Here is a 22,500-nt window from a genome sequence, read left to right on the forward strand (position 1 = left end):
ATTTGCGTGAAATTTGGATAAAATCGGAAGGAGTAATATAAAGAAATGTGTTTTACATAAGTCGGCCTCCTGGTGGCGCTATAAAAGGCAGATGGGAAAAATGCAGGGCAAATGTTTTTCCTTGACCTCTAGGGAGTGCGCATACAAAGTTTTACACAGATCGGTGCAGTTATAGGTAAAAACATGAATCGGCCTGTTATAGCGCCACCATGAGGCTGATTTGAAAAAATTCAAGTGGCATTTCTTCCTCGGCATAGTGGAAATATGCGTGCAAAATTTCAATGAAATTGCATGCTGTGTTCATGATTTGAGGCATTTTGTTGAAAATGGAGCACTCCTGCAAACTTTGGAAGCCATTTTTAGCCAATCAGGATGGAATGTGAAAAATCTGAAAGACAAGTTTTGTTTAATGACTATAGAGATACTGTGTACCGATTTGCGAGATATTTGGAGAAAATCTGTAGGAGTACTGTCAAAAAATATGTTTTGCACAAATCGGCCTCCTGGTGGCGCTATAAAAGGCCCATGTGAAAAATTTGGGGCAGAAGTTCGGAATTGGCATCCAGGGAGTGTGTGTGCACAGTTTCGCTGTGATCAAGCCAACGGTGGCGGAGATTAGCTGGTGACAGACGGACACACACACGGACACACACACGGACACACACACGGACACACGGACGGACGGACGGACGGAGGGTAAAACATACTCTCTCGCCATGCCTTTCGGCCTGGCAATAATTTGGGAAATGACAAAATTATTAACATTATTACTTCACAATCATCATATTTTGGAGGGAAAAGCAATACTCTTATTCCACACCTTTAAAAAGCTCTGTGGTATAATTGTTTCTCTTTTTTTAATCATTCATCTACATAATATTGTTCAATTTGATCAACATGACCTTTGAGCACTACAGTATATACTTCCACAGCATGAAAAAAGTGAATACAAAACTAGCATTATCTACAAGATCAAGAACAAATGTGTTGTGAGCTTGTAGATCTGATATTTTAGCTATTTGTGCTATTTTCTTTAATTCAGCAAATTTGATTTTTGTTTTGTTTTGACTATTTTTAGAAACCTTTTAGGAAATGTTGCCTATAATGACATCCCGAAACAGGAATGCCAGGTTGACAGTGGGTAAACTCTCGCAAGAATTCAGCAATGAATTACGAGCGTTTATGCTTGTAATTCAATATGTCAATTGAGTCAATATGATATGTGAAAAGAAAATACTCATGAATTTGATCAGTAATTTGTGAATGACACTATGAATTTAACAGTCTAGTTGTTTTCCTTGAGAACAAGCTCACGTTGTTTTTAAACCTTGTTCTTCTTGCAGGATCAGTGGCCTTCTTATCAGTGGACCAAAGGGGATTTCAAAGCTCAAGACCTCCCCGCAAGAGTACACCATTAAATGGACTCCAACTGACAATGAACTAAATGACCATTTCCCCCTTTGCTTTCTTTTTGAGGCATACGATAGGTAAACTAGAACTTTTAAGATTAAATCACATTAATCCCAACCAGAACTAGTTAAACAATGTATGGACAGAACTAGATGCAATCAAAATGTTGATGGAGCTGAAAATATTACATATCATTTTACATAATACTGCAGAGAAGTGGTTGAATAATTGTCCCACAAACTAGTGAATAAGCCATGCACATCCACATTTTAAAAAGTCGGGTGTTGGGCAGAAGCAAACATCACAAATAGAGTCCGCACACTGGAAAAAGCTCCAGGTGACTTTCCGAGCCTGCAGGCTCAAAACGGGTGGTAATAAATAATACCTTTGGAGCTTTATCCAGTGTGCTCTATTATTTTGTGTAGGTTGAATAATGTCCCAGCTTTATTGTTCTATTTCAGATACGGTAGAGTTTATCAGTCAGAGCTGCGATGTGTGATTGCCGATGTTGGACACTATGGTAAGATGATTACACTACATTTTAATGTGTAGCCTATGTCTACTAAAGACAAGACATTAATTAGATTAAGTGGGTTAGATCATGAGAAAGTGACAGCTATAGTTTAACCCAGGGTCAACCAGAGAGAGAGAGAGAGAGAGAGAGAGAGAGAGAGAGAGAGAGAGAGAGAACGCTCACGAAAGGAGACACAAATAAAGCATGTGGACGGTGGATGAAGGTGAATGACTCTAGAGGACAAGGAGGAGATTGTTACTGCATGTAGTAAGCATTTGACATCTGCATGTGGAGGAGAATGACTTAGGCCATTAGTTTAGCAAGGTATAAGGATAATTCCTTTTAACAGGTCGTTCATGAAAGTCCTTGCAGTCTTGTTTCCAATGAGAACCTGGCTGTGAGCAATTAGGGGTTAAGAGTCTTGCTCAGGGACAAATTTCATTTCATCGACACATATGCTGGCGTGGCCTGGAATCGAACCTGGGGCAACCAGGGCCTCTGGCTCCCTAGGCGGGCTCACTAACCACTCAGCTATGGCCGCCCCTAAGGTGACATAGTGTAGTTCAAAAGGGATCTTCCTTTCTATTCCCTCCCTCCTTGCTTCCTTCCCAGCCTTTCTCCTTTACTCTCTGATCTATATCTCTCTCTATTTAATACCCTGCCACACATTTAAGTGTAGCAGGGTATTGTAATGTGTTCTCTGTCTGTCTGTCTGTCTGTCTGTCTGTCTGTCTGTCTGTCTGTCTGTCTGTCTGTCAGCAAAATAATTTAAGACAAGGTGGACAGATTTTCATGAATTTTGGTAGAAATGCTCATTAACCTCAAAAAGGTAAAAAATATCAAAGGTCAAGGTCAAAGTTACATAATCGGACATATAGCCACACTTCTCACTTGATTAACAAGTTCAAATCATGCGACTTAATTTCCCATCTATTCCCCACCATATTGACATGACATTATAATGGCATAACTGTACGGGAATACGTGTTAAAAATGTGTCACTTTCCAGACACCACTGTTGACTGCAATCACACCACAATAGTAGTGGCAGTGGAGAAGTCTTATGTCATCCGACGCAATGAGGCCCACTTACACCTGAGAGACTTCAATGATCCTGCCTGCAACCTGACCACACACTCCAATCACACCCACCTGGTGGCTGTCATGTCCCTCAACACCTGTGGAACCATACTAGAGGTATGATTTTGTTGATTCAGGGCCCCCTCCCTCCAAGAAATTCATTTTCATTATTTATTTTTGCCAATCAATTAATTGAATAAACAGTACACACCCAACCATAACAATGAAATTAGTGTTTTGCTCCAGATATTAGTTACTTTTTTTAAATAGTGTGATACAATACATATTACAATTGTAATGCTGTCTGTGATGAATGATAACACACTTTTCCAAATTTGTGAAAGATTTGGTAACAGTAAAATAGTGAAAATAGTACATTAATGAGAGACTACAAGCTGAGCTTGTAAGCTATTTTTGCTATTTGCGAAGATTTTAGAAATAATAAAATAGGTTAACATTGTGACGCTATCGGGTGCTACTTTTGTATTAATATTAAAATATTTAAATTTTTACCAAATGTTACTGGCTGGGGTTTTGGGGTAGTATTTCACTGAAGCAGAGGGCCACATCATAGATGTTTTGTTTAGCGCCCCCAAAAACCTTGAGCCGGCACTGAAGGTAACATACCAAAGAGCGAGTTGAACCTTTACCTTTACTTTTTGGTGCCAAAACATCCAAAAAGCCTTTGGGTTAACTTTTAGGTTCTAAGGTAGAATGTCACAAACTTCTAAATGTGGAACAACAGAAACAGAAAATATGAATGATTCTGGGAAGGATACAAATCGAAGCTTTGAAATCTGGGGCTTTCTGTCTTTTGCAGTTAAATTCAAAAGCATGCTCTTGACATTATTCTATTCTAATCTCTTACATTCAGGAGGATGGCGACAACCTTATCTTCAAGAATGAGATCACATCTGCCGACCCCAGGGAAATTATTACCAGGAAACATGACGTGGAGATTGCGTTTTCATGCGTCTATCCCAAACGTTTCAATCTGACACTGGGATTCCGGCACAAAAACCCATATGCATTTACAGAGAAAGGATTTGGTACCTTCGGGTTTCAATTTGAATTCTTTGAGAGCGAGCGTTTCTGGCAGCAAAAGCATGGCACCACATATCCAGTGGAGGTGTACCTCAAACAGATGATCTACATGCAGATTGAGGCGACCACTGACATCCCCAATACAGAACTCTTTGTGGAGTCCTGCAAGGCCACGCCCTATGACAACCCAAACTCTCGCATTGATTACACCATCATTGAAAATGGGTAATTTATCATCCACCATATCTCCTAGTTCTGGTCAAGCCTGATTTATATTTAGTTGCACACCGGTTTGACGCAACCATGAATAAAACAGGCTTGTGTGACCAGGATTCCCACAGCATTACAGGCAACAAAAACAGGTGCACTGTCATCAGTGGCATTGTGTCAAGTGCAAGGCAACGCCCTATGACAGCACAAACTCTCGCACTAACTACAGATCAGCACTGATTATTCACTTTCTAACATTTTATATAAACCAGTAGTCAATACTATCAATAAACTAGTATTGTGTTGCATGTTTTAATTTTCAGGTGTGTTAGAGACAACACAGTGCAAATCTACCATGGGTCCAAGTCTCAGTTCAGATTTGGAATGGAGGCTTTTGAATTCATTGGCTCTCATGAGGAGGTAAAGTGAAACTCATAAAGTAATCCCTCTGTCCCAATGTCTAGTCTCTCTACCACACATAATGAATTCCTTTCGGTAAAAGGTGAGGAAAAAAGCAGCTGTCATTTGCTTTTCATGAATCACGATGTATTGATAATACATTGTGAAATAAAAAAAATTGAAATGCTCAAGTAAAGTAAAAAAAAGAAGTACCTCAAAACTGTACTTGTCCACCACTGCTTCTAGTATGTGGTGAATAGAACAAGGTCTCTGTGTCTATATAGGTTTACATCACTTTTATTATATGACGAATACTATAGAACAAGGTCTCTGTGTCTATATATAGGTTTACATCGCTTATTATATGATGAATACTATAGAACAAGGTCTCTGTGTCTATATAGGTTTACATCACTTGCTCTGTCATCCTGTGTGAGACGGGGATTCCTGGAACCAGGTGCTCTCAAGGATGCATGAACTCCAAATCAGGAACTCAGCGCCAAAGAAGAGATGCTGTTGCTCAAACTGCTCTGCACTCCATTTCCCAGGGACCTTTGCGCCTGATCAGAACTGCTGACAGCCCAGGTAAAACCCATTTTGAAAATCCTTGTCAGTATAAATGTGTGTGTGTGTGTGTGTGTGTGTGTGTGTGTGTGTGTGTGTGTGTGTGTGTGTGTGTGTGTGTGTGTGTGTGTGTGTGTGTGTGTGTGTGTGTGTGTGTGTGTGTGTGTGTGTGTGTGTGTGTGTGTGTGTGTGTGTGTAACTTAGATAGCATGCTATGTAGACAGATGCCAGGTCATTGTTGGCCTGGCATCCCATAGTGTGTATAGTTTCAATGTAGGCTGATGATAGGTTCTTGGTTTATGTATTAGTTATTATTAGATTATTGGTTTATTATGTATTACTTTATTATAGATTACTATTTTTATGCATTTGATGTATTATGTGTATTATCATATATTATGATGTATTATCTTGTGTCCTTGCTTACTGTAAATCGCTCTGGACTAAGAGCGTCTGCTAAATGCCTAAACTGTGTGTGTGTGTGTGTGTGTGTGTGTGTGTGTGTGTGTGTGTGTGTGTGTGTGTGTGTGTGTGTGTGTGTGTGTGTGTGTGTGTGTGTGTGTGCGCGCACACACATGTGTGACACGTGTGGGTCACATGCGTGCATCAACAATAAGCATTTGTGAATAGAGCACCAAAGTCCTGACATCACTGCCGCTAGAGGGCGCTATGTCCTTATGGGTCGCGCCGTTATTTTTTGTGTTGACATACCTGTAAGGGAATCCTGGATCACCTCATTTAAGAACTGTGTTAGAAAAATAAACAAATCATCCGGGCGATTTTACTCATATGGATATGAAGCATCGACTGAAGGTGGAAATGTACAAATTTACCCAAAAACTACATTTCCCATGAACGCAGCTGCTGTAGGGACAGTGATTTCAGACCCGGAAGTGTAGTTTTTAAGACTTTTAAACAAGTATGAATGAATAAACGATGCAGAGCCACCCCCCTGACAGAAACGCCCGGGTGATTTGTTTATTTTTGGAACACAGTTCTTATATGACATGATCTAAGATTCCCCTATGGGGATTTCAACACAAACAATAATGCCTCGACCCAGGGGGATGGCGCCCTCTAGCGGCAGTGACGTCAGACTTCCGTGCTCTTTTGAGTCATGAGATAAGCTTTGAATGACAGCGGTTAGTTTTCGATTAGTGTCAGTGGAGCTGGATTGATTGATAGATTGATGTAGATTGATTGGTTGGTTGATTGATTGATTGACTAACTGACATGTGCATAAACATCATTTATTGAAATTTAATGAGAACTTGTTTTCATTGTGGTCCTTTGCTAAATTGTTATTTTCCATTTTCTGTTTAGCTTCTGGTCCAAGCATCAAACTGAGTATGAACGTGGTCTTCATTGTTGGCTGTGTCCTGGTGTGTGGAGTGGTGATCTACCGTTCCAGGAGGTCCAAAGTCCAGTACCAACCATTACCAACCTCTGACTTCAAATGAGGACAGAAAATCCATCTTCATAGCTTTCTGAACCTTTCACTTCTCAGATCATTTATGAGCATAATAAGATATGTTTTACAACACTGTTCTTTTTTATCCTGAACATGTTTACTCTCTTTTCTTTGGTATAGGCTATATATTTTTTTCTTCTTCTTTTTTTACTTTGATACATAAGCAGTAGGAGTAGGGCATATTCAGTGTATAAGTGAACATAGAATGATTGACTCGTTCACCCTCCCTACTGGTCAGAAGGTGCCAATGCAGACCAAAAGCACAGGCAAGACAGTTAATCATAAATTTGCCAACAACGTCAAATTTTGCATTGATAACATTAGTTGTATTTTGCTCCTCTTTATGTAGTAATATAATGGATTTGAGCACCGTAGCTTGCAGGCTTAATCTAACTGGGGATTAGGTCCTCAGGGAAGAGGCTACTGTTAGTTATTTATTTCCTCTATTTTAACACGAAAGTTTCACAATACCGCCCGGGGTCAAATATACTTAAAACATGTTCAGGTTCTTTCAGATTAGTTTATTTATGAGGAATTTAATTGAATATTGCAGATCCACCAAAACCGAATGTCTTCACCCGTACATCACACAACCAGAGGTATACCCAACGTCAGTTAATTGAATGAATATGAAATATTCTATGATATAAACAATAAACATACAAGCTGATAGCTGTTGATGGCTCAGGACGAGTGGCTGTAGCTGAAGTAGGATGTGAGGGTGATGACATCCAGGGATGGAAATGGCAGGTTGGGGTGCTGTGGAATGCAGTGGTGGAAAAAGTACTTACATGTTTTACTTAAGCAAAAAAAAAATCAATTGTCATGCTGTTTGCAATTGCCATGCTACCTTTTTATAAAATAAAACAATGCAGTTGCCATGAGGTGAACTGAAGGTGTTTGTTCTTGGTGTTTCATGCCAGCCTCAATCTTTGACACATGTTCAGCATGTTCTGGGAAGTACAATATGTCGATTACCAAGACTGTCAAACTAGTTTTGAAGTATTTTTCAGCAGAGTAAACACACTCAGATTGATGCTTATTCAATTAATTTCTACAGTATTCACTTATCAATGAATGAATGAAATCTCAGCAATAAGATATACAAATGCCAACCTTAAAGAAGCTACATTATCTCTAATTTGGGAGCTTTTTTTTTAATCAAAATAAAAAAAATGACCAATAACAAAAAAACTGCCAAAAACATGAACATGTTTAGGAGCCTCTAATCACTGCTGAGACAAAAGCAATTTTACTTCTACCTATAGTGGACGCCACACACATTGTTATTGCATTAATCAATAATTGATCATCTTTTAGACAATAAATTACCAATACATTTACGCCATACTGTATGTCAATTGTACACCAACCTTTTCTCTCTTCATCAAATATGTATCACTTAACACTTACTGTGTATCATTAATGATCAAAATCATGACTATGGTTAAAGATTCATTTAACATTTTCCTTTCCACATCACCGCTCAGTATGACACTGACAACATTCTTCATTGTGCCAGTGAAATGTAATTCATCACACTACTGCACCTTGTTATTGTTAGTCCTGTGTGATCAGGATTCCCACGGCAACAAAAACAGGTGCATTGTCATTGGTGGCAATGGAATGTGCCATTGTGTGATTTCTTGCATATTATTTACAAAACTTGTCAAAACATGCCATGTCTTTCTGTATTATTATAATCAATAACACGGCTCCTTCAGTGGTCTGAAAAACTAAACTAAACAAACAAAAAAACATTTATCAGTAACTGATAATTTTTGCGTTGCATTGCAGAACATTTGGCAAATGTATTACAAATTACAAACATGAAGCTGCTGTTAGATGCTACACATGATCACAATTATCTCCGCCAGGTGGAAAGACATGGCGAGAGAGTATGTTTTTCCGTGTGTCCGTCCGTCTGTCTGTGGACAGCTAACCTCCGGCACCGTTGGCTTGATCGAAGCGAAACTGCGCACACACACTCCCTGGATGCCAATTCAGAACCTCTATCCCAAATTTTTCACTTGGGCCTGTTATAGCACCACCAGGAGGCCGCTTTTCGCAAAACTCATTTTTTGACAGTACTCCTACAGATTTTGTCCAAACATCACGCAAATTGGTATCTCTATAGTCATTAAACGAAACGGGTCTTTCAGATTTCTCATATTCCATCCGTTTGGCTAAGAATGGCTTCCAAAGTTTGCAGGAGTGCTCCGTTTTGAACAAAATGCCTCAAATCCTGAAAACAGCATGCAATTTCCGTGAAATTTTGCTCTCACTAGGCTGAGGAAGAAAGGCCACTTGAAAATGTTCAAATCAGCCTCACTGTGGCGCTATAACAGGCCAATTCGTGTGTTGTTGTAAAACTTTGTGTGCACACCCGCTAGAGGCCAAGGAAAAACCTTTGCCCTGCATTTTTCACATCTGCCTTTTATAGCGCCACCGGGAGGCCGACTTATGTAAAACTCATTTTTGGAGTATATTACTCCTTCAGATTTTATCCAAATTCCATGCAAATCGAATTCCGAACATTGCTGGCCCACACTAACCTACCTGACCTGGCGACCTGTGCTCCGAGGAGCACTTTTTCTACAGTAGTTCACCTCTGTAATTCAATCTTTTATCTTCTATGGACAGGGTGGTTTTTCCTCTCTCTGTCAGATGACACCAAAACTTTAGTAAAAACATACCAGACTGCTCCCTGACTGGTTTGTACTCCAGGTTCGCACACAGGGCCGTGCAGAGAGCACTGAAGGGGCAGGTGTTCAAAGTCCACAAAAGGGCACATATGCGTGCCGATTTTTGGGGTGGTCTTTTTGTGGGTGTCCCTCTTGCCATTGCACACCAGAAATGTTGTATGTTGGATGTCTTATTCTAATGGAGCAAGATGTTCCACAATAACTTGGCCCATGTCATTACTGCCAACCTCTCCTTTTCCTCCTGCATTGGATACAGGATAGGTGGGCACTAAGGACATCTGGGCACCTCAAATTGGCTATTTTGTCCAACATTTTTAAAATAATAATAATTTTACCAAAAACACAGTGGCCTAGCCCTAAATGTATACTAATGGACTCCTAATGTGTCATAGGGTCTATACCAATGTGCTGCACATTTTAAAACAGTAGTATGTCTGCATTAACTACTGAGCCACTTAACGACCAAAAAATAAAATCCTAATTATTTTGGATAATAATAATTGAGTCTCATCAATACAGACAGTGCTTCAATCGCAAAAGTGCCACTTAGCTGCAAAGGTGAGTGGGTGCTTTTCAAAAGACAGTGTTACTTGAGGACAGAAGGAGATCAAGTTCTACCAGCTACTGTAAAATGTATATGTCACGTATAATTCTGTAATGTATGGGGTGTTTAATGAAAAAAAAATCTGCCATGGATCAGGAGATCTTGTGCACTGTGGTCAGTCAACTATGGAACACTTGTTGTGCCATGGTCATACACCAGGAGTCCATCTCTGGAGAGGTAGTGTTGAAGAACACTTGACTCCAGACAAAAAAAGTTAAGGCCATGGCACTTAACTGACCCTTAAAAAAAAGCAATATTATATTTTTGTCAAATGTTTATTATCTTGTAATGCAAATGCCTATATTTTCTAAAACCTGAATAATAATAAAGTAATACAGTATATTTAAAAAGATAAGTATCCTCCACTGATTGGTGAGAGGGGAAGACAAAGTGGATATCAGAAGTAGACTGGAATCAACTCCTTTTGCAGTTTTCTGATATGGTTTAGAGCGGGTATAACTTTGTGTCATCAGGCGGGCAGAAACTATGGTGGAAACCGAAATTATTTATTTTATTTGACTTTTATTTTACCAGGAGGTCTCATTGAAATCAGAAATCTCTTTTAAGAGAGACCTGGCCAATTAAAGATGAAAAAGTAAAAAATGAGAGCGGGGGGAGGAGTTATCAGATGGAGTTGGTATCATGTGAGATTGAATTGAGGTGAGTAGGAAAGGAATTGTTATCAGCTGAGTGCTCAGATTAGCAGGGGAAGAGATGTTTGCCCAGAATGTTGCGGGAGAAATAAGCACAACAAAGTACTATGGAGGCCAGTCTATTTTGACCAAACATTCTAAATAATAATGAAACAGAAGCTTTTGCAAAATATCTAAATTTATTATATATTTTGTAATTATTATTATTATTATTATTATAAACAAATTGAACCCTGGTTATTGTCATGCTTGTTTTTATAAAATAAAACAATGCAGTCTTTGATCACGTGTTTTAGTTTAACAGCCTACTCATTCTTTAAAAGTTACATGTATGTATTTTACTATAGATGACATAGATTGGTGAAGCAATAGGAAGCGGCGCTGGTACCGAGCGCAAGGCTTTGGATCTGCCCTTCAAGACCTTCGATAGGGCTGGCTCCTCCAGTCTAGTTTTCCAGTAACTGAAGGTGTTGGTGTTTCATGGTATGAGGAAGCACATACCGACGCATTTTCAAGTTCTCGGAAATACAATATGCCGATTACAGTAATGACTGTCAAACTCAGGTTGATGCTTATTCAATTAATTTCTACAGTATTCACTTACCAATGAATGAAGAAAATCTCAGCAATAAGATATACAAGTGCGAACCTTAAAGAAGCTACATTATCCCTGAGACACTGTAGGGATGAAATTTGGGAGTTTTTTTTCCGGCACAAAATCAAAACAAAACAAACTCTATGGTTAAAAATGCAAGATTCATTTAACATTTTCATTTCCACATCACTGCTCAGTATGACCCTGACAACATTCTTTATTGTGCCAGTGAAATGTAATTCATCACACTACTGCACCTTCTTGTTATTGTTAGTCCTGTGTGATCAGGATTCCCACAACAAAAACAGGTGCATTGTCATTGGTGGCAATGGAATGTGCCATGTGTGATTTCTTGCAGATAACTTTACGAAACTTGTAAAAACATGCCATGTCTTTCTGTATTATTATAATCATCATTTTAGTGATGTAGTCAAAAATAAAACTTATAAATACTACTATTGAATCCTAGTTTACAGCTGACATTGCCTTTTGTGTTTAAGATTAAGTGTACAGGCAGGGGCGGATTAACCCTTCGTGGTGCCCGGTGCTTGGACCCGGTTTCGTGCCCCCCGGGGCCGGGGAGGGGTGTTTGCAGCGCGAAAAAAAACTTATGCTTCACCGGTTTGGTGCCACCCCAAGGTTGGTGCCCTGTGCTTCAGCACCTCAAGCCCGTTGGATAAGCCACCACTGTGTACAGGCACAGTACTGTAGGAGTTACTACAGGTTAATCTGTGATATTTATAGTATGGCCAAGTATGCTGTAGGATGGAAATGCAAATACCAGAAACATTCTCTTAGCTCAACTTGAAATTACTGTAACATTGACTTTAGGATACAATTATTTTGTAAAACAGATGCCAAACCAGCTATAGGAACAATTTTTACGGTGTGGCATATTGGATAGAAAACAGTAACAACCACACGTCTGCGGGCCGCGGGCCGGAGTTGTAAAATGATGGCCCACGTGGACCTCGGAACCCGATCTGATACTGGAGAATCTAACAGAGGACCTGTCACAACCGTTATACCTGTCATGCGGTAATGGACAATATCACTATTTATTCAAAGAACAAAGGCGAGTCGAGTGCTTCTGAGAGTTCATAGGGTGAAGTTGAATCAGAATTACATGAAGAGGGGTCCCATTGAAACAGGCAAAACTCCAAGCACACTCTGAGCAAAGATTTAAGTTAAAGGTAGGGTAAGTGATTTTCTTTGGTTAAAATAAGTGTTAAATAGCTCTATATTCTGATAGTACTCATTGCTATGGAGTGTTTGTTCAGTAACAGGAGTCTCCATGTCTCTCCAGCTCTCTATTAAACAGAAAATGCATTTTCAGGATAGAGAACTCAGACAGGATACAGATTAAACAAGTGCAATTGGAAGTGATGACACAAAGAAATGAGCAGACAAATTTGGAACTGGAACACTATAAAATGAAGCTGATAAATGGGTACTCTCTCCTGAGTTAATATGCTCTGTCCTGTCTAAAAAATAAAATAAAATAAAATAAAATTGGCTGAAATTGTGTCACCTACCTGAAAAAGTATTTTCTGTTTAGTAAAGAGCTGGAGAGACGGGGAGACTCCTGTTACTGAACAAACACTCTATAGCAATGATTACTATCAGAATATAGTGCTTTAACCTTTTAACAAAAAAAACTTTTTGTTTTAACCAAAAAATATCACTTACCCTACCTTTAAAAAGCCTTTGATAGTTTGACAGGGCTATTACATAATACTAAAACAATAAAATGCCACTAGACGCTGACCGGTTTCGACAACACAGTGGCTTCCTCAGTGGCTATATCATTGCCACACCATGAAGAAGACAGTAGCAGTGGAGAGGTCCTACCTCATCCGACACAACTGAGACCCACTTACACCAGAGAGACTTCAATGATCCTGCCTGCAACCTGACAACACACTCCAATCACATCCACCTGGTGGCTGTCATGTCCCTCAACACATGTGGAACCACAGTAGAGGTATGACGTAATGCAAACCTGGCCCCACTCATATGTGACTGAACTTCTATGACCTTCCATTCTTAAACTTTGTTGTCAACTTCACAGGTTTACAGGTGTAAGAGAGTGGGTGAAATTATTTTATTCTTTCAAGAAAAGAGTCATAAGGAAGAAAAAGAAACAAGGGGAACAAAGTCAGATGATAAGAAGACGCAATGTCAATAAGGTGCATGGTCAAAATAGAAATAAAAATAGGCAGACATTTTTTCTTGAGCATGTAGTGAAACATAGATAGCAGAGCAGATGTGAATTGTATATAGAATCACAGTGACTTGTGCAAGTGAGAGACATAGCTTAGCAGCAGACATCAAACATGTACAGTAAGTGTATACAAAGGTGATTGTAGGTAGTCGATGTACTGTATGACGCTGTTGCAGGGGTCATCACCATGGCAGCTTGTGATGGACATTTTCATTAATATTTCATTTTTGCCACGGACATGCAAAATAATCATCTTAACAAAAACACAATGGCCTAGCCCTAAATGTATACTAATGGACTCCTAATGTGTCATAGGGTCTATTCCAATGTGCTGCACATTTTAAAACAGTAGTATGTCTGCATTAACTACTGAGCCACTTAAAAAAATTGTTAAAATTAAATCTTAATTATGTTGGATAATAATAATTGACTCTCATCAGTACAGACAGTGCTTCAATCGCAAAAGTGCCACTTAGCTGCAAGGGTGAGTGGGTGCGTATTATACATCATATGGTTAATATAGAGATTGCTGGCTTTTCAAAAGACAGCGTTACTTGAGGACAGAAGTTACCAGCGAAACCATTGGTTTAGTTTGGCAAGGTACGGTAGCTGGTGGATTCCATTAATGAAGGGCATGACAGGATTGAAAAGAATGCAGTGTCACAATAGTTTGATGCCAAGGTGCCTAACTTTGATCAGAAGTGAGGAGGAGGTCTGATGGTGAGGCTGTGGGTGGAGGGTTTCCATGGATTATGATTGTGGAGAGTTATTATAGTTGTCCATTATTGTAATGAGCATGTTACGTTACGAGTCACCAAAGTTATTCAAATGCATTTGTATATGTTTCTACATTATAATGAAGAAAATATATAGGCTATATTTTTTTCAAAATAAAAAAATGTGCCACGGACATAGACATGTCTTGCCACGGACATGTTTGTCCGTGTACGGACATGTTGATGACCCCTGCGCTGTGGTCATACATCTCAACTCAGTTTGACAATGAGAACAGCGGAGGTGCTTATGTGGGCTGCAAGTGTCCTACCCGACACTAGGGTCTAAGTTTCTCAATCGTATATACAGTATATATAGGTGGGGGCCGGGTAAATTCTAAATGATGTTTTGGACGAAGCTTTGAAATAAGTTCAGGGCTTTCTGACTTTTGCAGTGCTACAAATACAACATTTCAAAAGCATGCTCTTCACATTTTTCTCTTTTAATCTCTTATACTCAGGAGGATGACAACAACCTTATATTCAAGAATGAGATCACATCTGCCGACCCCACTGAAGTTATTACCAGGAAACATGACGTGGAGATTGCGCTTTCATGCGTCTATCCCAAACGTTTCAATCTGACGCTGGGATTCCGGCACAAAAACCCATATGCATTTACAGAGAAAGGATTTGGTACCTTCGGGTTTCAATTTGAATTCTTTGAGAGCAAGCGTTTCAGGCAGCAAAAGCATGGCAGCACATATTCAGTGGAGGTGTACCTCAAACAGATGATCTACATGGAGATTGAGGCGACCACTGACATGCCCAATACAGAACTCTTTGTGGAGTCCTGCAAGGCCACGCCCTATGACAACCCAAACTCTCACACCATCATTGAAACCTAGTTCTAGTCAAGCCTGATTTATATTTAGTTGCACAAAGGTTTGACGCAACCATGGATAAAACAGGCTCGTGTGACCAGGATTCCCACAGCATTACAGGCAACAAAAACAGGTTCACTGTCATCAATTGTGTCAAGTGCAAGGCAACGCCCTATGACAGCGCCAACTCTCACTAACTACAGATCAGCACTGATTATTCACTTTCTGACATTTTATATAAACCAGTTGTCAATACTATCAATAAACTAGTATTGTGTTCCATTTTTTAATGTTTAGGTGTGTAAGAGACAACACAGTGCAAATCTACCATGGGTCCAAGTCTCAGTTCAGATTTGGGATGGAGGCTTTTGAACTCATTGGATCTCATGAGGAGGTAAAGTGAAACTCATAAAGTAATCACTCTGACTTGGAATGCTACAGAGGGTCTGTAATACCACCTAGTAAAAGTTGAGAACAGGAAGCAGTAAAACATTTTGAAAATCCATGTCAGTCTAAATACTGTGCGTGCGTGCGTGCGTGCGTGCGTGCGTGCGTGCGTGCGTGCGTGCGTGCGTGCGTGTGCGCACACTTGCGCGCGCATGTGTGTGTACATACTTTACTGTATGCGTGTGTGCATGTTTGTCTGCATGCATGTATAAATAAGTATTTGTGAATTGAGTCATGATGTAATCTTTGAATGACACCTCAATTAGTTTTAGTGGAGTTGGATTCAAGTTGATCTAATTTACAATACAGTATGTTTTTCTATAGTAACCTGTCTTGTTGTTTCCTGTTATTTTACATGTCCTGTTTAACCTCTGGTCCAAGCATCAACCTGAGTATGAACGTGGTCTTCATTATTGGCTGTGTCCTGGTGTTTGGAGTGGTGATCTACCATTCCAGGAGGCCCAAAGTTCAGTACCAACCATTACCAACCTCTGACTTCATATGAGGACAGAAAATCCATCTTCCTAGCTTTCTGAATCTTTCATTCAGATCATTAGATGATGGAACATAATCTAATTGGACATAATCGTAACATCATGATAATGATGGAACATAATCAGAACTGTTCTATTTTATGCTGAAAATGTTTACTCTCTCTTCTTTGGTATATTTGGGTTTCATCATTGGTACATAAGCACAGGTATTCAGTATATAATTGATGGTAGCCTGCCTGTTGGCTGTTGGCCAACACACACACACACACACACACACACACACACACACACACACACACACACACACACACACACACACACACACACACACACACACACACACACACACACACACACACACACACAGGGCCGGACTGGGACCAAAATTCAGCCCTGGCATTTAGGTCCGAACCGGCCCACCACCCCCCGGTCCGTTTTGTCAATGGGGGGGGGGGGGGGGAGCGTTTCACTGTTTTAGCCCAGCCCTGCACATGAACTCTGCAGCCGCACTGAGGCCCCTGCTGGAAAGCATCCCAGCCCAAACATTAACGTAACTAATAATTGGGCCACGCGACCGGGAAGTGACCGTAATAATCCTAAAACGGGAGCGAAAAAAAGAAAAGCGGCCCACTGGCCCACAGCGGCCCACTGGCCCAGCGGCCCACCGGGCATTTGCCCGGTACGCCAAATGGCCAGTCCGCCCCTGCACACACACACACACACACACACACACACACACACCCTCACATAGACCCTCACATAGACCCTCTCATAGACGGCTAGCAGGGCCATGTCGTAAAAAATTACGCAAGATATTAGCAAAAAAGACTGTGTTAGATGTTTAACTTGGAGTACATTTCTGGTCTTTTTTAAATGAATGCAACACTGTATTGGAAGTAGAAACTGAGACCAATGCACCACAGCCAAATGAAGCCAGGTGAACAGAATGTACATTGATGCAGATTATTTCTCAGTATACAATGGAGACATTCCTCATGATAATGGAAGTTTACAGTAAGACCTATACTGTTTGTTCATCCATGCAGGATCAAGCTTCACAGAATCATGTGTAGGAAGGACATTGAATTGCCTTGTTGTTGAATTGTGCTATACAAATAAAATTGCCTTGCCTTGCCTTCCCACAGATGATTGTTGGCATGCCAACATGCGGGCATTTGTTACAGTAATAGATGTTTTACAGTAAGTCCCTGAACAAACCAGTTTTGCAAATTGCAAGATGTCCATCCCATTAGGAAAGGAAATATTATGGAAGTATGTTAGGTTTCTTTTGTCAGAAACTGAAAGTATGTGACGGCCTATTTAGGCAGAGGATATATATATAACTGCTGCATGTAAGCTGAGCATCTGCATTCTGGAACAGAGAGTTGTGATTTGGACACCATGGCTTCCACCGCACTGGTGTTGCTGGTCCTGATGGCATCACTGGCCAGTGCAGCACACTTCTACGGTGGCAGCAGTACCTTCACTGCCAGGGGAAGAAACCCAGATGGGACGTTCAGGGTGAGGGAACATTTTAACCAGACTATAATAATTCAGTCAATGTTCTAGAGCTATTATTAACCTGCATGGTTCTGCTTGCCTGGATGATGCTTCTATTAATGCATCAATTACTAAGACGTAAGTACATGTTTGGAAAATGATGGGAATTAATACTTATTTAAATTGTTCCCATGTAAAGCGACTTTTAGTAGAGAAGTGTATAATAAAGTATTCTTATAATTATAGGATGCTGAGATGTATGATCCACCTATAGCAATAATAACCCAGAGGTTTATCTTTATTATTGACACTATTTACCACATTTTTTACTTTCTTCTCTTATGTCTATTGTCATCGTTTTCTATGTCTATATTATAATTTATTTGTCCTGTTTTTGATTACTCACCTGAGTACAGTACAATTGATTGTATGAAATCATAATGAATAATAAATGCTGAAAAAACGTTTCCTTACAAACTTATGTCTCAATCATATTTTCACGGATTTCAGAAATTAATCATATGGACTCTATCAATGGCCATGACCCAGCACACACACACAAATGTGACAAAAAATAAATGAAACATTTTATCAACCATAAAGGCTACAAATGATGTACTATTTCAATTTACTGTACAAACTTGACTATCTTATTTATATTGTATAGTGTGTTTTGCTCTGGTAATCCACTAAAATCCACCCCTCCAGTGGGATCAAGGTAATACAGATTTTTGGGATCAAACTGATCCCAATCCTAGTTTTCTTTTGTTTGTTTTTTTAATATATCCATTTTAAAGATTTGATCCAGATTAAAGCTTGGATTTGATTTCCTAATCTGATCGGATATCAAAGCTATCCCAATCCTGTTTTTAGATTTTGAACAACTCAAATTCCAAATCTGATCCACTCGGATTGGGATTAGAAGTTTTGAACTCGTATGTGAGACTACCTATGACCTTCGGATTTTCTTCCACAGGTGGTGAATCGCTATAGAGTAACATTTGATAGTCGTCATTCTTCACTTTACAATCGTTGTTACCATGGTAACTGTGGTAACTCATCAGTTACTCAGAGAGGCAGAATCGACAGTGGCACTAATGCAGTAAGCCATAGTAGCAGGTGGTCTGAAAGTGAAACGGTTGTAACAACAGATGTCCCAAGCAACAAACCTTTTGAAATAAGGTGAGTTATTTTACAAAAAATTATGTATTTTATTTATTATTCTTCTTATTGTCCTTCATTGGTCTAATAAGTTTGCAGTGTGTGCATTATATTTTCCCTTATTGTTTCCATATACCAGGTATGCCAGCTGCTGTTGGATTGACCAGGCAACAATTGTATCATCATGGTCACTACTGACTCATGTGGATTTGGGAACACGGTCTGATACTGGAAAACCAAACAACTCTCCAGACATTACCATTCTATCATTCCTGCGGTAAGGTTACTACAGTATATAGTAGTATACACCCTATATCTTACATTACCATTCTATCATTAGGGCAGGCCAAAAGCAGAGGCATGGATTTTCCAGCATAGAAAATCCAACCCTGTATAACATAATGATTGGAATTTGTTTTGTATAGTTTTTTCTTTCTTTGTTCAGTTGCTGTACACTTTTGTGACACGATCATTTTTTCAGTGTGTGAAAGTCATTTTAATGTTGCTTTGTTTGAAATGACTGCATGAATGCCACCAGTGTACATCCTTAAACACTGACTTGGTTGATGTCAGGGGGGAGGATGGCATTTTCTTAAAGGGACTACACCATGAATTTTAACTTTTCCCTCTTTTTTGTGTTTTTGGTCTCCCCTACTCTCTTCTATCCCAAAGAACACTCATTGGTTGAGTATATCTGAGGCTTGATTTAGGCTCAAACCTTTTGAAAAACGTTTGAGGGACATAAACAATATGATATTAAATATTAAATATGTTTTTTAAATTCATGGTGTAGATCCTTTAATGTAGAAATTGTCAGTGACAATGCAATAACAAATTATAGCCAATCACATAGAATAGTGTTGTTTATAATGATGTATTTTAGAATGTTCACATTAAAGTGACAACGATCTAATAATGCAGTTCAAAATAAATAGTTTGTTTGCACTGTACACTTTGTATTTACAGAGTATACGGAAAGCTCCTGTGTTTTTAAAATACATCTCATTGATCATTTTTATTATTCCTCAGTAGCCGTGAACTGTTAAGATGCTGTGATAAGATGTATGAGGGTAGACTACTTGTATGTGACATCTTCCAATTTGTGTTAGATTAGCAATTTTTATAAAGCTTTTTAATGTTTTTATTTAACAATTTCCACTTGTTTGATTTATACAGTATTTGCTTATTTTTTGTAATCGACTCATTACAGAGGTGATTAACTTACTCTCTGTCCTTGTTAATGTTTGTGTTAGAGTTCCTGTTAACTGCCCAAGGTCATACAACCTGATGACCTTTGACCCTGATGGCGACCAGGTTCGATGCAGATATGGTACTGCTGGTAGTGTCGAGTGCGGCCACTGCACTCAACCCACAGGCTTTCGTTTGGATCAGGTAGGTTAAAAAATGTCTATTTACTGAGATGTACAATAGAGAGTTTAGTAGCTCCGGATTTCTCCTACTTATTTGTCCTCCCATTATAATCAGGGAATTTAATCAGATATCTCCTTAATCTGGGAACAAAACATTTACCAAGACATTTCTTCAGCGATCTATTTGTAAAGGTGTCTACTAACACATTTCTAAATGTTTAATGTTTAATTCTGCCTGAGGTAGCTTGGGAGGGGTAAACCTTGATGATTCTAAATCAATTACAAGCATTTGTTTTACCAGTCGCATGCAAATAAAAAAGTAGCTTCATTCGTTTATTTCAATTTATCGAATGCTCCGAGATACTGCTCCACAATGTCAAACACCTCATGGTCACCTGGAGGGTCTGGTACCTCCAGAGGGTCCCCCAGGGGAAGTGGAAGAGTGTAGCAGGGCTAGGGTGCAACTCAGGCAGGTGAAAGAGGTGAGGGAGTGAGGGGCGGGTGTGGGTGTGGAGTTCAGTAACTGCATACCCAGCAATTAGTCCCTGAAAACAGGGACATGACACATGAGGATTATAGCAACCACAAGAAATTGCAAGGTGCAGTGGGGCAGTAAGGGTTAAAATGCTAGCAACCCTACTGTAGGTAAGTAGGGTTGCTAGGGTGGCTACACTACATAAAATAGGAAGCACCAAAATAGGAAGCAACAACGTAAGCACGGAAAGTGTAGATAAAACAAGACCAGGAGACCTGGTTCTGCCAGACCCAGAATGATTAAGCTTTTAAGCTTTTCTTAATTACATACTTGTGACATAATAATGATGTCATGAATAGTTTGTGACAAAAGGGGACGAAAGGGGGACAGACTTCGCACGACGTGTGTCCCTTCTATGCCCATGTATGGACAGACTTTTTTGGGGGACAGATTTTTTTTTTGGCTGGGGCCGGAGGACAAAGTGACAGACTTTTTTTTGGCTGGGGCCGGAGGACAAAGTGACCATGCCCATGTATGGACGAAACAGGTACAAAGCCTCATGTAAGCCCGACCCCTTGGGTCTGGCAAAAATGCTGTTAGCTCAAAAAGTGAAAGAATAAAACTGAGATAAATACACATCAGTGGTCAGCGGTTTATGATAAACTAGAAAAAGCAGTTCCTGGGGAAACTGTGTGGGCTCACAGACAGTAGCAATAAATAATAGTGTTCTGCTGAATTGCTTAGTAGTCTGATCTTTAAACAGGGTACCTTTAAGCCTTATAGTTTAAGGGGTGGGGCTGGGGGGCTGGGGGTACAGGTAGTGGGGAGGTCTAGGAGTGGGCCAAGTAGAAAAGGCTAAAATATACTTTGCTCTAATAATAATAATAATAATAATAATAATAATAATAATAATAATAATAATAATAATAATAATAATAATAATAAAGACAGAGGATAACAATAAGTAAAAAGTTCAGATTAATAGTTTAGTAATAATGATTTGGGAGGAGAATAAGTAAGAGGTCAGGTCAGTCAGAGGATGTAAAATAAATGAAGCAGATAGCCTACTGTAGTTACTGTACAGCAATGAATAGAAGGCTTATTTGTCACATGACTCTACAAGCAACAAAATGTTGGTTGGAAATTTTATTCTCAACCTTTTTTATCTATCTAATCCTTTTTTGTACCCCTAAGGGTTCATTTGGTTCCTAATTATCAACCATTCAACTGGGAACCCCCTCGAACTCCCTCAAAGACCCCTTGGGGTCCCCAGACCCCACATTGCGAACCACTGCTGTACAGTACAGTACACAGGCTATCAAGATAACCAAGTGATAAAACATAAAGTTATCTTCTCCTACTGCTCGTCGTGAACAGAAATGTCAAACTTTTACAAATGTCAACTCTTTTTAGGGTTCTTGCACATTGCACTATGGCACCTCTTCATCGCAAAGCACTGGCGTCCGTAGATTTGAGTTGGTGGTTGAGGATTTCCCAAGACGTCACATTACTCTGGCCTACACGGATGGATCTCAGTCCAGCAGGTCTCCGCTGCAGTCGAGGGCAGGGAGACGCAGGCGTTCCTACCAGTATACCACTGCTATTGTCTACCCCTGGTGGTGGAATGGAACAACCCCTGGATACTCCAACTGGCGGCCAACCACCCCACCTCCAACTACTGTAGGTGGGCATGTTGGCCACCCTTGGTGGTGGAGGCAAACCACTGCTCCACCTGCAGCAACGACCACCCCACCTCCTCCACAACCTTGGAACCCTTGGTGGTGGAGGCAAACCACTGCTCCACCTGCAGCAACGACCACCCCACCTCCTCCAACTACTGGGGACCCTTGGTGGTGGAGGCAAACCACTGCTCCACCTGTAGCAACGACCACCCCACCTCCTCCACAACCTTGGAACCCTTGGTGGTGGAGGCAAACCACTGCTCCACCTGCAGCAACGACCACCCCACCTCCTCCAACTACT

The 22,500-nt window shown here is 40.0% G+C and overlaps 2 protein-coding genes across 3 annotated transcripts in view; both read left to right on the forward strand.

The window, feature by feature from the left end:
- LOC308090399 (uncharacterized protein) overlaps positions 1 to 7,576 on the forward strand; it is a 13,421-nt gene extending 5,845 nt beyond the window's left edge. The window contains exons 7-13 of the mRNA XM_080435557.1: positions 1,344 to 1,487; positions 1,872 to 1,930; positions 2,934 to 3,121; positions 3,879 to 4,273; positions 4,582 to 4,678; positions 5,062 to 5,242; positions 6,545 to 7,576. Of these exons, the coding sequence (XP_080291683.1) occupies positions 1,344 to 1,487; positions 1,872 to 1,930; positions 2,934 to 3,121; positions 3,879 to 4,273; positions 4,582 to 4,678; positions 5,062 to 5,242; positions 6,545 to 6,681 (1,201 nt within the window). The 3' untranslated portion in view covers positions 6,682 to 7,576. The remainder of the gene's footprint in view (positions 1 to 1,343; positions 1,488 to 1,871; positions 1,931 to 2,933; positions 3,122 to 3,878; positions 4,274 to 4,581; positions 4,679 to 5,061; positions 5,243 to 6,544) is intronic.
- A 9,726-nt stretch (positions 7,577 to 17,302) lies between these two features.
- Positions 17,303 to 22,500, forward strand: part of LOC308085793 (uncharacterized protein) — a 13,726-nt gene continuing 8,528 nt past the window's right edge. The window contains exons 1-5 of one of the 2 annotated variants that reach the window (XM_080429103.1): positions 17,303 to 17,532; positions 18,488 to 18,693; positions 18,812 to 18,949; positions 19,926 to 20,064; positions 21,931 to 22,500. The exon at positions 21,931 to 22,500 is cut by the window's right edge and continues 602 nt beyond it. In XM_080429103.1, coding sequence (XP_080285229.1) covers positions 17,413 to 17,532; positions 18,488 to 18,693; positions 18,812 to 18,949; positions 19,926 to 20,064; positions 21,931 to 22,500 — 1,173 coding nt within the window. In that variant the 5' untranslated portion in view covers positions 17,303 to 17,412. The remainder of the gene's footprint in view (positions 17,533 to 18,487; positions 18,694 to 18,811; positions 18,950 to 19,925; positions 20,065 to 21,930) is intronic. The other variant, XM_080429102.1, reaches the window with a different exon arrangement.

The sequence above is a fragment of the Gymnoscopelus braueri genome, assembly GCF_963280865.1.
Source record: "Gymnoscopelus braueri genome assembly, chromosome: 1".
NCBI classification, from domain to species: Eukaryota; Metazoa; Chordata; class Actinopteri; order Myctophiformes; family Myctophidae; genus Gymnoscopelus; species Gymnoscopelus braueri.